At 36.5% G+C, this 16,793-nt stretch overlaps 1 protein-coding gene and 1 long non-coding RNA gene across 21 annotated transcripts in view; one reads left to right on the forward strand and one right to left on the reverse strand.

Moving 5' to 3' along the window:
* Positions 1–16,793, forward strand: part of LOC567670 (probable E3 ubiquitin-protein ligase HERC1) — a 167,731-nt gene that overhangs the window by 54,360 nt on the left and 96,578 nt on the right. For 12 of the 20 annotated variants that reach the window (XM_073935797.1, XM_073935798.1, XM_073935784.1 and 9 more), the window contains exons 21-29: positions 202–328; positions 2,597–2,768; positions 5,076–5,373; positions 8,603–8,681; positions 8,772–8,820; positions 12,859–13,097; positions 13,877–14,074; positions 14,178–14,298; positions 15,718–15,958. In XM_073935797.1, coding sequence (XP_073791898.1) covers positions 202–328; positions 2,597–2,768; positions 5,076–5,373; positions 8,603–8,681; positions 8,772–8,820; positions 12,859–13,097; positions 13,877–14,074; positions 14,178–14,298; positions 15,718–15,958 — 1,524 coding nt within the window. The remainder of the gene's footprint in view (positions 1–201; positions 329–2,596; positions 2,769–5,075; positions 5,374–8,602; positions 8,682–8,771; positions 8,821–12,858; positions 13,098–13,876; positions 14,075–14,177; positions 14,299–15,717; positions 15,959–16,793) is intronic. The other 8 variants (XM_073935799.1, XM_073935800.1, XM_073935788.1 and 5 more) reach the window with 2 other exon arrangements.
* LOC141379986 (uncharacterized) lies at positions 4,543–8,071 on the reverse strand. The gene is made up of 2 exons (XR_012397167.1): positions 7,031–8,071; positions 4,543–6,074 (listed from the first exon to the last, which is right to left on the reverse strand). It is a non-coding gene; the product is annotated as an uncharacterized lncRNA (long non-coding RNA).

Raw genomic sequence — 16,793 nt, forward strand, 5'->3', positions numbered from 1 at the left:
ACACCCCTATTAAAGAGTCATATTCTGTTGGTTTTCGCTGTAGGGTGTGAAATCTCACATGATAAATGCCTCGGCCAGAATGACTCATTTGTTAGAGTGCTAGTTTAGTGAATTGACAGTCATGTTTGTGGATGAACTTTGAGGGCCGAATTGATAGTTTAAAAGTCTGTTCTAAATGTTTTTGTGTGTGTTTGGCTGCAGATATGAGCCCTGCGAGGTGCTGATTGAAATATATCAGGTGGTGTATAAAATCCGCAACACGCTGATGGCCTATAAAGAGAGCATAGGAAACACAACCAGTGCCCAAGCACCATCTTCCACCAAACAGGTAAAAAAACAACAACATCAAAACAGTCACAGTTGAATTATATATACAGTGCTTTCTGATATTACTAATAAAATTAACAAGAATGTCAGAATTATTGTTGACCAGTGTATATTTGTCTTGTTAAATACAGTTAAAGTCAAAAGTATTAGCCCTCTTGTGAATTTAGCTTTCTTTTTTTAAATATTTCCCAAATTATGCTTAACAGAGCAAGCATTTTTTTTCACAGTATTTCCTATAATATTGTTTCTTCTGCAGAAAGTCTTATTTGCCTTATTGTGGCTAGAATAAAAGCAGTTTATTTTTTTTAAAAACCATTTAAGGTCAATATTATTAGCCCCCAAAAGTAATGTTCTGTTTTTCGATAGTCTATGGAACAAACCACCATTATACAATAGCTGTGTCCCAAATCGCATTCTTATGAACTATTCTATGCCATTTTGTAGTATAAATAGTGTACTAACTCTAAAAATAATAAGTGCTCTTTAATTACCCGGATGATGCACTCATTCAGCCAGTAAAATGAAGTGTGTAATGATGGACACTTCACACACTCAACAACCGCAGTTTTACTCACGTAGCGAAAGGGGCAGAGCTATCGGGCGCACACGTTGGATAACTTTATTTATTTTGGATGGTGAAAGCAAAATTTTCCTTCGAGAGTGATTATAGCGCCTCCCGATGGTGATGGTTATACTCATGGCAGGTATCATTTGATAGTTTGGTCATTTATTTCACTGATTTGGCAACCGTCAAACGTCATCAAGAAAACTGTTTGAATTTCCGCTTAGTAAAAAACCATTAGTGCGCCATTTGGGACGACACTACATACATATACTATGCTGTTGAGTGTGTAAGTGCATAAGTACATAGTGCATGAGTGTATAGTGTGCCATTTGAGACGCAGCTCATGACTTGTCTAATTAACCTAGTTAAGCCTTTAAATGTTACTTTAAGCTGAATACTAATATCTTAAAAATGATCTAGTAAAATATTATGTTTTGTCATCACGGCAAAGATAAAATAAATCACTTGTTAGAAATTAGCTATTAAAATTATGTTTGAAAATGTGTTGAAAAAATCTTCTCTCCCCGTTAAATAGAAATTGGGGAAAAATATTCAGGCGGCCTAACAAATCAAGAGGACTAATAATTCTGACTTCGACTGTATTCACTATCGTCCAAAATCTTGTAATCAGTAAGATTTATTCTTAATGTAATTTTAAGTTATTTGGATATGATAGTTAAGACAATTACATAAAATATTAAACTATTCAAATAAAGGCTTAGTTATATTCGTTTATCAAAAAATCTTTTTAAAAAATGCATCACAATATCCTTCAAACTCTATCATAAATAAAACATTTTACTTTTGTTTAATTATATAATTATCTAATAATATTTTTTCCAAATATTCAAATGCAAATATTGTAATTTAGAGCCATTTCTCTATCGCCAGAAATTAAGAATTTGTTTAAATAACAAACATTTTCATTGGTTTTGATTGAAAAACAGGGTAACAAGTTAAAACATTGGAATTGTGTTGTCTGTAAATAAATGACTTTTTTTTATTATTTTGCTCTAAATTAAATAAAATTCAAGGCGAAGCAGTGGTGCAGTAGGTAGTGCTGTCGCCTCACAGCAAGAAGGTCGCTGGTTCGAGCCTCGGCTCAGTTGGCGTTTCCCTGTGGAGTTTGCATGTTCTCCCTGCGTTCGCGTGGGTTTGCTCCGGGTGCTCCGTTTTCCCCCACAGTCCAAAGACATGTGGTGCAGGTGAATTGGGTTGGCTAAATTGTCCCTAGTGTATGAGTGTGTGTGTGTGTGTGTGAATGTGTGTGTGGATGTTTCCCAGAGATGGGTTGCAGCTGGAAGGGCATCCGCTGCGTAAAAACTTGCTGGATAAGTTGGCAGTTCATTCCCGTGTGGCGACCCCGGATTAATAAAGGGACTAAGCCGACAAGAAAATGAATGAATGAAGGAAATAAAATACAAATAAATGAAATTAAATTGCTCTAGATAAGATAAAAGTGCTCTAAATAACATTTTCAATTTCAATTTGAAAGACAAAATTAAGTTTTACTCAAACACATACTGTAAATCATAAATCCAAAGAAGCTGAGATTTTTACCGTGGTCTCTTAATTTTCTATAAAATCAACATGACAACTTCCCTAAAAAACTTTCCCTATCTTAAACAACATTTATATTTTATCTCATGTTAATAACATTAGCTAACATAAGCAGCCTTCTTGATTGTGTTGTGTCTGGTCCAGGCTTCATTAGGCTCTCAGAGTCCCAGCGAGGAGAGGCAGGAGTCAGGAAGTTCAGGAGAGCAGACGGGAAGAGATGCTGAATTCAGCAGTCAGACGCCTCAAGCAGCCGAACACAACCAGGACGATCCCTTAGAGGAGGAGACGCCCAGCATCAGCAGTATGTACCTGCCGGGTAAACACTCTGCTTTCTGTGTTTTTGCCCACAGAGCGACTGTGTGTTCTGCTGATGCACAGACAACTCTGATTTCTACAGCACTTTTAAAAGACACATTTCAGAGCAGCTTTACAGAATATTATGTTAATGTTTTTAGTATCTCAATATCTTTAATGCTTTCTAAGCTCTTTAAGCATATATATATATATATATATATATATATGTATACAGTTGAAGTCAGAATTATTAGCCCCCCTGTATTATTAGCGCATAATTAATTAGCGCATAAAAATAGTTTCAGCACATTTCTAAGCATAATAGTTTTAAAAACCTATTTCTAATTTCATTGCCATAATGACACTAAATAATATTTGACTAGATATTTTTCAAGACACTTCTATACAGCTTAAAGTGACAGCTTTAAAGGCTTAACTAGGTTAATTAGGTTAACTTGGCAGGTTAGGGTAATTAAGCAAGTTATTGTATAATGATGGGAGAAAAATGCTTAAAGGGGCTAATAATTTTGACCTTAAAATGGTATTTAAAATTTTTTTAACTGCTTTTATTCTAGCCGAAATAAAACAAATAAGACTTTCTCCAGAAGAAAAAATATTATCAGACATACTGTGAAAATTTCCTTGCTCTGTTAAACATCATTTGTGAAATATAAAAAAAAAAAGAAAAAATTCAAAGGGAGGCTAATAATTCTGACCTTAACTGTGTATATACTGTGTATAGCTGTGAGACACGGATCCACGGCACACAGTATTTAGCTGTTCATGAAGGTTCGAATGTGTTTGTTTCGATGATCCATGTTTTTTTTTTGCATGTTTTTTCCCCTTGATGCTGTCAGGGCCGATACAACAAAGCTGTATGTGTGGTGCGAGCATTCCTGTCGGAAGAGCAGTACGAGAATTGGAGAATGGCGGATGTTGTCTTTTATCAGGAGTTTGTTCACATTTAGACACATCGCCGTGCTGTTGTGTTTGCTTAAATCCTTTAGATTACCAGCAGGGCTAATGGTTAAGATAGACAGGGCAAGAGACCTGCTGCACTGAGTCTGCATTCAGACCTATGATTCAGACCTGGGGATTGAGGGAAAGGTTCTCATTTATAGTGTTTATATGAACACAATTATCTTTACAATGTTATAAATTGTGGCCATCTTTATATGAAATTACGAATAACAAATGTAGCAGGGCATTAAATTACTGTTTATTATTTAATATATATATATATATATATATATATATATATATATATATATATATATATATATATATATATATTACAAACATTCCACAAATAATGAAAATTTTCACAGAAACCATTTAAAGGTCAATATTATTAACCCTCTTAAGCAATACACTATTTAGCTTGTCTACAAAACAAACCATATTTATACAATAACTTGCCCAAAAACTTGCCAAATTAACCTAGTTAAGCCTTTAAAGGTGTTGTATGTAAGTTTTTGACTCTTTTAAAGCATAAAAATTCCATATTATGTTAGCAATTTTTTAAGAAACCTGCTAAGTGAACATCGTTGTTTATCTGAAAAACTAGCTAGTTTAATTAAAAACTGCATGAAATATAAAATTGGATATGTTAATTCTTTGCAGCAAATATTTGCATTGACAATCAACAAGATTCAAGATGTATATATATTCGGAAACAAATGTGTGTTTCGGAAAAGGGTGTAACGAGTGGTGTTCTCTGGTTGCTGTGCATAAACTACGCTAAACTGTAAAAGGCAGTTCAATGGAAATGAAAAGCATAATTGTTTATACCTGGATTTTCAGAAACTTCAACAATTTATTTGTCACATACAGTCATACACACTACCATACCCAATGAAATGCTTACACAACTGCCTTTGACCTTAAAACAATTACTACAGCGTGTACATTATTACATAATTACAGCGTGTGAACAATCTAATTTTTCCCTTAAACTGCAGTTGTAGTTGAAGCTTGGAAGAGTTTGCTTCATGTTCTTGACATGTCTAGACTACTTTTATACATATACACACAGTATAATAATATACAATATAATGTACCTACATTATGTAAATACAAACTTTTATTTTGTATGCGATTTGTCACAATTAATCGTTAAACAGCATAATAGAGGCACTTAATACTGTTCCACAGCAAATAATACTCTACAAATTTTAATAATGAATGTGTGCATGTGTGAAACTTGGAGCTCTCATTTTTTTGCATGACAGTTATAAATTAATATGTGGAATTATTTGCTCTAAATCTCCACCTCTAGTGTTGCGTTGTGCCATTGTGAACTGTTTCATGATGTCTTCCTTCTCCGCAGAAGTGCTGCAGTGTTTTCTGGCCACTCGTGAAGCCATGCAGCTCCAGCAGAACGAGACTGTGTACGAGTCGTCTGGCACCAGCACATTACCCAGCAGCACCGAGAGCCCTGGAACACCAGACCGAGAGCCTTCACAGCGGCCCTGGGACCACCACAGCACCTCCGATCAGGGCTTGCCCTTCCCCGCCGCCTGTCACTTGCTAGTGTCACGCTGCCTCTTTTTGCTGCTGGGAGTCCGAGCCGCCTGGCAGGAGGAGAGCATGTCTTCACAGACGCCCACCGAGAGCAGCTTGGCCAGGTTTTGTTTATGTACACTTATGAAGTATTTGCATGACATGAATCTTAGGGGGCTTTCATGCTAGCACTTTTGGTGCCCACCCTTGCTCATTTGATGTCAGTTTGATTTGTTTGGGTAATGTGTACATTTTCTGAACTTGAGTGTGAACTGGATCTGAGTCCACCTGAAAAGTGTTGGTGATGCACCAACCATAAAATGGTTCAGAACTCAAATCCTGCGTGTAAACAAAATCCAGCGAGGGCAGGTGATTCAATCACACTTAGGTACCAACCATGCAATCGGACCAAATCTGAAAGAACCCCTTTTCACTGAAAGCAAAGACAATTTATATCTAATTTCTCCTCACATTCAGCAGCCATCTTTTCATTCCTTTGAATGTTTTCACGTATAATGCCCACACTTCAGGTTATTGCACACTGAATCAGAAATTTCCATTTGTAGTTTTTGTACGTTTAAAAAATACATTTTACCTTATGTTGTGTGAACTTTATTGGCACACTTTTTATTTTATTTTATTTTATTTTATTTTATTTTATTTATCAGGATCCCCATTACCCACTACCAAGGTAGTGGCTATTCTTCCTGGGATCCATCAAGCATAACACAAAATTACGTTAAAGGTGCTGTAGGTGATCTTCCACAATGCTAACAGCTTAACATAAATCTCTGAATCACAGTCCTTCCCCTGCATCTAAAGAATACTACAAGCGAATCCGGATCTCAGCGTTTGCAGATGAGAACAGCTCTCAGGTAAACAATAATCCTCCTTAGACACGTAAGTTATTGTTGTCAAGCGTCGCGTACACTGTTAATCCACACGTGACTCCAGATGAGCTCTCACAGAGAGAAAATGAAAACGAAACTTAACTGCAGCAAACTATAAATGCAACACTTCACGCTTGTTTTCCCAACACAACGTGGCGTCTCTGTCGTGTAAACACGGTGACAGTAATGAATATTAATGAAGTTGCACAATAGAGCGCGCTGATTGGTTTGAACCAAGTCTTACTCATGCATTAATGCATCACACTGTAAGACGTAATAAGACACACTCTGGCACAGACGTCCAGTCTGCACGCTGGAATACACGCTATTATGTCATGGCCGTGACGCAGCTTCAAAAATTAGTTTCAAACCGGAAGTACGAATTTGCTTGTAATAACGCAAAAACAACCAATTTACACTTTTTAGTGAAATATAGGTGTCCTAATAGTGTTTTTAGCAGTGTGGGACACATGTACGACTGTCAACAGTTCAAAAAATGTGTTTTGGTGTTTCGTGACCCTTTAAATACGAGCACAGTAAAAGAACCCTCTCTCATGTGTTAAAAGCGACTAGTGCTTGTCTGGCGGCGAGCAAGCCAAACTGACATACTATTTAAGAGCAAATATTTAGAGTTGCATGGTAAACAATATAGGGAGAGACTAGGCGGAATAGCGGTGTTTACTTGTGTTTTGTTGTTAAACTAATTAAAATCTACTTTATCGATGCTGTAAAAGGTCCCTTACGAAACTGAAAATATTCTTATCAATCTTTCATCAGAAGATTTTAGTGGCTGAACAGCACTTCTGTGAAGATATAACCCATTTGTAACAACAACATCTAACGTTACATCAACTTTGCGTGAAGCTAAAATAGTTTTAAAACAAAACATTACCTGTCTAAAAGAAATCCTTCAGCCATTGTCATCCTTTGATATTGATTTAGGTTTTTAAAAAGTTTTGATTCAGCAGGTTTTTGCAGAGCTGCGTACAAAAGGCTGCGCAGTTGTTCAGATCTGCATTTGCTGACAGACAGATTGGGCTACTTATTGGAATTATGAGAGATGTCGGTCCGACTCTATTTAATTGGATGAACATTTTTTTAATTTTATGCCTTACACAAAATGTAAAAATGCAATTTATTTACTTTAATCATTACTATTAGACTGTGAAGAGACTTTCAACCAGCAAAACAAAAAATGCTTTTGAAGACAATCACCCACTGCACCTTTAATTCATAACAACAAGACCAATAAAAAATATAAATACAAAATTCATACATAACATCCAGATCAACAATCCACTTAATATTTTTCCATTAAATATTTCTTAAACAATTTTTTAAACCTAATTTTACTTGTTACAAAGCATGTAATGTCTGATGGCAATTCATTCCATGTTTTCATACCTCTATACATTACAGTGGTTTTTGAAATGGGAAGCAAAAAAATTCCTCTTAATGCATGCCTGGTGTTAAAATGATGACTAACATTACTATATAAAAGTTGACTGTACAATACACTTGGAACTCTTGTCTCAGAAATATTTCTTATGAAACACAGCAGAGAAACAATTACCCTATCCTTCACCAATAACCAACCTAAAGTTCTATGCATTTTCACAATAATAACTCTTCTATTGCAGTGTAAAATTAGTCGTGCAGCTCTATTCTGAACTAACTGTAATTTATCTAAGTCTTTACTTGATGCACTCGACCACTGGACAATAATTTAGATAAGAAAGAACGATTGCCTGAACAATTTGAGAAATACAGTTATATGGTAAAAATTCAACACATCTCTTAATAATTACTAAACCTCTTCCCATAACTATTACCATTTTATTGATCTGTTTAGACCACTTTAACCTACTATCAAGAAGAACTTCAAGAAGTCTAATTTCCTCTACCTGTTCAATAGGCACACTCATTACAGACTAATTTAACTGTGGTTTACATTTAAATTAAAAGTTTGATCCAAACACAATACTTTTGTTTTTTGTCAACTTTAAATCTATCTTATTATTCTGTTCCCCCTTTACCACTAATTGTAACTCCTCATCTAAATCAGCTGATTTTTCAATCGATGCTGTTGGTAAATGCAATGTTGTATCATCTGCATACATAACTGCCCTTGCATGCTTTAAAACCAAAGGAAGATCCTTGGTAAAAATAGAAAATATCAATGGTCCCAAACACTTCCTCTGAAACTTTTGTCTGTCATTAAAAAATTAAACCGAGTTCGATTTAAAAAAATTTTTTTTTCCCCCATTTTTCACATCCGAGAAATTGCTTTGAGAGTGTTTTGACAGTTCAGAGCCACCGTACAAGCATTTTGATCTTTTGAGCTTCTTTTGATCTTTTGTATAAACTTATGGTAAATTGGCCAAAAAATAAATTAGTCCAAAATATAATAAAACTCAGTTAATCGAGTTTGCACCCTAAGTGATAAGTCTTTCTCACTCCACAGATCTCCAGCCTACTATGAAGCCTTAGGTGCAAAGATGGAGTTGCAGTCCTCCTCTGAGAGAAGATTTAGTGAGAGAGAGGTATTTGTGTTGTTATTGATGAATCGATCTGTTTGGGTGATGTTGTTGAATTTTTCTCATCTGATAGTCTGTTTTGTCTTTCTTTTGTAGATACCAGATCAATCTAAAAGCTCCTCAGGGTCTTTCAAGAATAAAATGGGTGAGTGATGCATTTTGTGTCGGATCTATATATATATGGATATATAAAGGAGGAGGAAGTGAAGAGAGTGTTGAGAACAGTAAACCCCAGAAAAGCAGCTGGACCTAATTGTGTTACAGGGGTTTTTACAAAAATATTTAATCTATCCCTTAGTCAGGCCATGATCCCACTTTGTCTTACGCCCCATTCACACGGGGCTTCAGCGTCAACACTTGACTGAAGGCGTGTTTGAAGTTGGGGCTAACGCGATCGTCATAGCAGCGTCAGCCAATGAAATTCAGTTAGCAATAGGCCACTGTCTAGCTGGTGTATTTGCATACAGGGATCTGACTGGCTAACGCTTCCGTTTTTTTAACTTGAAAAGTTGAGCTAGTCCCAACTTCTGCAGCAAACAACGCATCTGGAGCGGCGCCGACGGATCCACAATGCAGTTTGGCAACTCCTGACGGCACCCATTCAACATGAATGGGAAGCGTTGACGCTGACGCCCAGATTGAATGGGGCGTTAAGGCCTCAATCATCATCCCGGTCTCAAAAAAGACCACCATCAGTAGTCTAAGTAACTACCGGCCAGTAGCCTCAACAGGGTTGATGAAGTGTTTTGAGAAGCTGGTATGAAGTCACACCCTCCAAAGACTTCCTCCCACATTTCATGCTCACCAGTTTGCATACAGGGAAAATAGATCAACAGAGGATGCCATAGCTATAGCCCTTCACATTTCCCTGACCCATCTAGAACATAAAGACAGTTATGTCAGTTATCTTTATTGATTTTAGCTCTGCATTTAATACAATAATTCCAAAAAGACTGGTCTCTAAACTAAACCATCTCGGCTTCCCTCTCTCCATTTGCCTCTGGATTTAAGATTTCCTTAGTAACCGTTCACAGAGGGGCAAGGTAGGGCACCATGTCTCTCCAGCTCTCAGCCTTAGCACAGGCTTCCAACAGGGATGTGTGCTGAGTCCCTTACTGTACACTCTTTATACATATGACTGCACTCCCTTCCATTTAAGTAATTCTATCCTGGAGTTTGCAGATGATATTGCAGTGGTCGGGCTCAACACAGCACACAAAATCATCGGCTGCACTCTTTCATCCTTAGAGGAGTTGTTTAAGGCCAGCAGCTACAGTAAAGCACGCAGCATCCTGAAGGACTCATCTAGCATACCATCTGTTTCAAATGCTATCTTCGGAGAGACGATATAGGATCATAAAAGCCAAAACAAACAGACAAAAAAAATAGTACATATCCAAGGGGTGTTGCAATAATGACAACCCAAGCTCATTCTGAAAATGTAGCCCCGCAGACGTTTCTGGAGACGCTACGAGGCGGTGTAATGCCGCTTCTCTTCGCGCTTACCGGCTGACGGCTTACCTTCGTGTGGAGGATTTTCCCGTCGCAACCTGTTTGTCTGGTTAGTTCGTCGTGTTACGTCGGCAGAGCAGAGGCCCGGAGGGGAGCCAGCCACGAAGACCGGGTATGAGTCCGGGGAAGAGCGTTTCTAGAAATCAGGTAAGACAAAAAACAGAATCCAAAAAATAAAGCGAACGAGTTCATAACGAGGCGAGAATGCGGTGAAATCCGAAAACGCAGTTGTGGCGAGGGGGCTGGGCCGAAAAGCCGTGGGAACGGAATGAGGCCGCCGCGTAAGTGGATACACCTGTGGCACGCACCGGCATCGAATCCCACGGAAGGAGCTCTGGACTTTAAGAGGAGGAACGATGTGCGCTACAGGTGCATCCACTTACGCAGCGTCTCATTCCGTTCACACGGCTCTCTGCCCTGCCCCCTCGCCACAGCAGTCAAAATCAGACGAGGGCTTTTTTTTTTTTGGACGGCTTTTGTAAATCGTTGCTTGGGTTTCGGGTAGGAGGAGGGTGGGTCGGGCGATTGGCCAGCTGCCCAGTCAATCGTTCAGTCAGTCAGTCGGACAGACGGTGGCACAACAGCAGCCTCTGGCGGCTTTACGTGAGAACAGCACGGCTGCGAAGGGCGCTCGCGAGAGGCATTCAAAACGTGAAAAAGCGCACACAGCGGTCTCTCACATATTCGTGAAAACAAAAACTGCACAAATACGTACCTTCCGGGACGTATTTTGCAATCTCCAGAAACGTCCGCACGGCTACGTTTCCAGAATGAGCCTGATTTGAATAATGAAAGGCCATTAAATTGAGGGTGTTTCTGGCCAAACTCTTTAATCTTGCTCACTTTTTAACTTGTTGCTAGGAAATGCACTTGCCACTTTATACGCTTGGACATTAAATTGTATGACTTTCTGGCCCATATTTTTTTACTTTTAAATTAAAAAAGCTGCTAGAAAATGCACTTGACACTTTCTACGCACATCATACGCACTTTTAGTATTGTTTTGTTACTCCTTTAATGATAATTATTGTTGCCATTTTATCTTTTTATCTCTTTTTATTATTGTTGTTGTTTTAGATAAATAGGACTGCACTGAGGGGAAGGGCAAGCGTAAATTTCATTGTATTTTGTACAATGACAATAAAGATTCTGATTCTGATTACAGCTCAGATTCTAGATGTCTCATATTAACTGTCTGATCACATTGTTTACATTTTTTTTATTGTATTACTTCATTTAACTAATCGCACAAATCTGATCTTACATATTTGATCCCTAACTAATTTGATCTTTGTTTTAGTATTGTCGCAGTTCAGATTTTAGGCATCAGAATTTTGACGTCTTATCTCACTTTTCTAATTAATTAAGTCGCTCTAACATAACTGATCTGATCCCATCCCTGATCTCACATGTATGATTTATAATGTGTGATGTTTTACACCTTCCATATCTTATCTTAAACTATTGGATTTATGTCACAGTTCAACTGTCTGATCTCCTGGTTGTTTTTAACTTCTACGCTATTGATTTTCCATTTGTCAGTATGATTTCTTACATAACTAACATCTCATGCTGGAACAAATGCTCTTCTTAAGGCTGATTTATACTTCTGCGTCAAACGCCGGCTTATGCTACGGCGCTGACGCATAGCCCTTCGCCGCGGCCGTCAGCGTCGCTGACGTGCACCTCTCAAAAAATGTAACTACACGTCGCAACGACGCGTGGTGCAAGCTCTGTGATTGGTCGGCTTGGTAGCGCTGACGAGTGTGGGCGGGACCGAGAGCCACGCGAATGCTGCGAGCGATTGTTTACAAGTGTGGAGTCCCGTGAAGGAACTCAGGATGGAAAGTTTTGTTCTGTGTTTACCTCATAGTTAAAGTTGTTGCACATTTCTTGCCTCAAAATGACCGAGTTTGAGGCACTTGTACATCCAGGAAGTGTTCAGGAAAAGCAAAACAGCAGCGAAGAAACTCGACACAGAGGAACATTTACACCTCACTGCCAACTAGCGTTTCGGAAGTGTTAATGCAGACCAACAGAGACAGAGCGCAGAAGTATACATGCACAGCTACGTGCGTTGTATGCGCCATGGGTTAAGCCGGTCACTTGACGCAGAAGTATAAACCAGGCTTTAGAGTTTTAGTCCTGTTTCTAGTCCAAATATCTCAAATTTCTTAGATCTAGAATCGCTTTCAAGACAAGTAAAAATATTGTTTTATTTTTATAAATAATAAGTCAAAATTAGGTGAGTTTTTCTTAAAACAAGATAAGTAATCTGCCAGTGGGGTTCTTAAAATAATGTTGTTTTAAGTTTGAAATAAGTTTATTTTGCCTACTCCACTGGCAGATTATGTACCTTCTTTTAATGTAAAACTCACTTCATGTTGACTTATTGTTTCTGAAAACAAATTTTTACTTCTATAGAAAATGCTTACTGATATTTGAACTAGAAACGAGACAAAAACTCCAAGTACGAAAAACATTTTAGCAGTGCATATATCTGACCTTACACACAGTCCAGTTGTTGATCAGCTGTGTTATAACTCTTTTTACATATGATTTTCAAAGTCCTGTCTCAGACAGGATCCCACACACACACATAATCTGACTCTTCACATAAACTACAATTTAGCTCGTGCTTCATGTTAACGAGTCTTGTTTCCTGCTCTAGGTCTTCCTCTTTGCTCTTTGGGCATCATGAAAGATGCTTGGGAACGACTGCGCCAGTGCATCAGTCCTACCACCGTGTTGTACCCAGGCGGAGGTGGCACACCCATCTTGGCACAGGTCTTCCATTTTCTTTGTGGGAGCCTCCTGCGAACCTCCTCTCTGATGGACAAGGATGGAGGCACACACGCTGATCCTAAAGCCATTACCGTAGCCATGGCACAGCAACACCAAAGAGCTCAGGTGGAAAACTCATAGTTGAAAATTCAGTCTTTAAAGCAGCACTCCATTTTTAATGTCATTTTTTTTTTTTAAATAGGCTCATTTTAAAAGTCACCTAGAGTTCAACAAGTTGAAGTGTACCATATTTTAATCCATTTAACTGATCTCTGTGTCTGGTTGGAGCACTTTTAGCTTAGCTTAGCATAAGTCACTGAATCTGATTAGACCATTAGCATTTTTTATTTTTTTTTTACTATTTAATGCTTGACTCTGCTGTAGTTACACTTTGTACTAAGACTGGCGGAAAATGAAACATTGCTATCTTCTAGGCTTAAATGGCTAGGAACTACAGTATACTCTCATTCTGGCGTAATAATAACAGGACTTTTCTGCCATGGCTGCAGCAGGTGCTATGATATTACGTAATATCATTACTTAATTGTTAGGGAAGGAATATGGTCCTAGACATATCAAAAATAACAAGATGATGCAACTACATAAGAGTCAAGCTTTAACATCTTTTTTTTGTTGAGAAAGATGGTAATGGTCTGATGAGATTCAATAATCAATGCTAAGCTAAGCTAAGCTAAAATGGTTCTTGCCAGACCCAGAGATCACTTCAATAAATAAAAAAAAAAAAGGTAAAACTGAACTCTAGGGATCTTGTGAAATTAGCTTATTACAAAATTGTTCCTTTAAATTAAATGGGTCTTAAATTTGACTTTGTAAAACAGAAAATCTGTATTTATTTATTAATTAAAAACCATTTAAAGTGCATAAGAATTAAACCTTATTTTCAGGTTCGCTTGGAGGCCTTGTGTCAGATTTCCTCGTTCCTGTCAGAAATGGAGGAAAAGAGTGTTAGCTCTCTAGCGCCTCCACGTTTTCCAGGCCTCCTGCAATCGGTGCAGCTGCAGTTCCTCTCAGGCTGCTTTGGCCTGGGAGCCCCAATTACCGGCAGTTTAGCAGCTCCTAACAACAAAATTCATCATTACACCGTGAGACATACAAATGATGATGGTTGCTTGAACACAAACGACATAAATGTAATAGTTTAGGGTGATACAGGTTTTCATATTGAAGTAATGTGTTTGTGTGCAGGCTGGGACTCAGTCGGCTCCTATCAGTGTTCAGAGAGAGCTACAGTGTGCAGCTCATATGCTCTATCAGCAGCTGGTGCGTGTGCTCAGGCAGAAGGTGGCTCTAGAGAGAGAGCAGGCAGGTGGGTAATGCTTCTCAGTCTATATATATAAATAATATTTGACTAGATATTTTTCAAGACACTTCTATACAGCTTAAAGTGACATTTAAAGGCTTAACTAGGTTAATTAGGTTAACTAGGCAGGTTAGGGTAGTTAGGCAAGTTTTTGTATAATGATGTTTTGTTCTGTAGACTATCTAAAAAAATATATAGCTAAGGGGCTAATAATTTTGACCTTAAAATATATATATTTTTTAATTAAAAGCTGCTTTTATTTAAGCTGAAATTAAACAAATAAGACTTTTTTCCAGAAGAAAAAATATAATTAGACATACTGTGGAAATTTCCTTGCTCTGTTAAATATCATTCGGGAAATATTTTATAAAGATAAAATAATTAAAAGTTGGGCTTTATTTATTTATTTATTTATTTATTTATTTATTTATATTTAAATAATATCAAATATTTATTTATTTATTAAACCACTTCATTTTAACCTTACTATTATACATATTATAAAAATGCTTGTAAATAATTAAAGTGCTAAATAAATTCAACTTGTTTACTAATTAAATAATGGATTTTACTTTAATTTATGCATTTAATATTTGTTTTTCTTTTAATAATATGCATTTTATTAAATAAATAATAATAATAATAAGTATTATTATTATTAATAATGATAATAATAATAATAATAATATTTATAATAATAATAATAATAATAATAATAATAATAATAATATGAATATATCTTAATAATATTAATTAAAAAAAAAACTTTACAGTACCTATTTTACAAACTGCTGTAAATATGCTACTGGTCAAAGTTTAAATACATTTTACTTTGTAAATGTTTTTGAAATGAGGCTTGTATGTTTACAAAAGCTTTAATAAATAATTCTTAAATAATTAGAAATATGGTGAGACAGTAATATTTTGAAAATAAAATACAATATTCACTGTTTGGTATTTTATTTCATATAGTTTAAACTGATGTGTTTAAATTTTTTATTAATCAAGCTGCAGCAATAATAATAATAATAATAAATAATGCACAATTAATTTATTAGCTTGTATTATGGTTTAATTTCTCATTGCAATATCATTTGTTTAAAGGTTTTCCATTTATTTAAAGACCATATAGGGTGTTAAAACTGTTTTTGCTGTTAAAAAGGTTTTGCTTGGTTGACACAATATCTAAAATATGTATCTAAGAAATAACTGTGGTTTAATTTTATTTATTTCATTATTTATTTTTTGATGGTGCAAGTAAAAATCTGGACCAACTTGGGCATTAGAAACAATATATTAGTGTCCTGTATAAGTCTGAAATTTCAATCATACTGGTCTTAAAAAGTCTTACATTTGACTTGGTGAAAACTGCAGAAACCCTGTTTTAATTAAATAGTGATTTCCCATATGTCTGTGTCTTTTTAGGTTCTTATCAGCATCTGCTGTTGGCCACAGTCTTTGCTCTGAATTTCCACTATCAGCCGGTGGATCTGGTGGTGATTATTAAATGTGGCGTCCTGGAGATCTTGTCCACGCTGACTGATAACACCTGTGTGCTGGTGAACCAGCGCTGGCTCGCAGCCTCCATGTCCGGACACATGCAGCTCGGTGGAGCCGTCAAACTGGCCGCTGCCAGACTCCTGCAGATCTTCGCCATTGCCGCCAGGTTAAATTGATTGAATACAGAATGAGAGAACGCCTCATGTGATGTGCTCTGAAAACCATACAGATTATAAACTGCTAGATAATCATGTTTCTTTATGCTAACACATGCGAAACAACAAGAATCCAGCAACAAGCACTTTGGCTGTCTTCACAAAAAAACACACACACACTCCTATTGTATTTTTTTTTCTTTTATGGACGTCAACGCGTCAATTTTTTGTTTTAATTAACAAAAAAATAAATAAACTCATGGTTTTGGAACCTCTTGAGTGTAAGTAAATAGTGAGTAATATACAGTTGAAGCCAGAATTATTAGCCCCCCTGAATTATTAGATAGCTTATTTATTTTTTCCCCAATTTCTGTTAAACAGAGAGAAGATTTTTTCAACACATATTTAATCATAATAATTTTAATAATTCATTTCTTATAACTGATTTATTTTATCTTAGCCATGATGACAGTAAATAATATTAGACTAGATGGTCACACTTTACAATAAGGTTCATTAGTTAATGTTAATTAATGCATTTACTAACATGAACACACAATGAACAATACATTTACTACTGTATTTGTTCATGTTAGTTAACGTTAGTTAAGGAAAATACAGTAGTTCATGGTAAGTTCATGTTAACTCATGGTGCATTAACTAATGTTAACAAACATGGACTTGAATGTTACTAATGCATTTGTAAATGTTCAGTTATGATTATTAAATGCTGTACATGTATTGTTCATGATTAGTTCATGTTAGTAAATGCATTAACTTATGAACCTTATTGTAAAGTGTTACCGACTAGATATTCTTAAAGACACTTCTATACAGCGTAAAGTG

This window comes from Danio rerio, chromosome 21 (genome assembly GCF_049306965.1).
Source record: "Danio rerio strain Tuebingen ecotype United States chromosome 21, GRCz12tu, whole genome shotgun sequence".
NCBI lineage: Eukaryota > Metazoa > Chordata > Actinopteri > Cypriniformes > Danionidae > Danio > Danio rerio.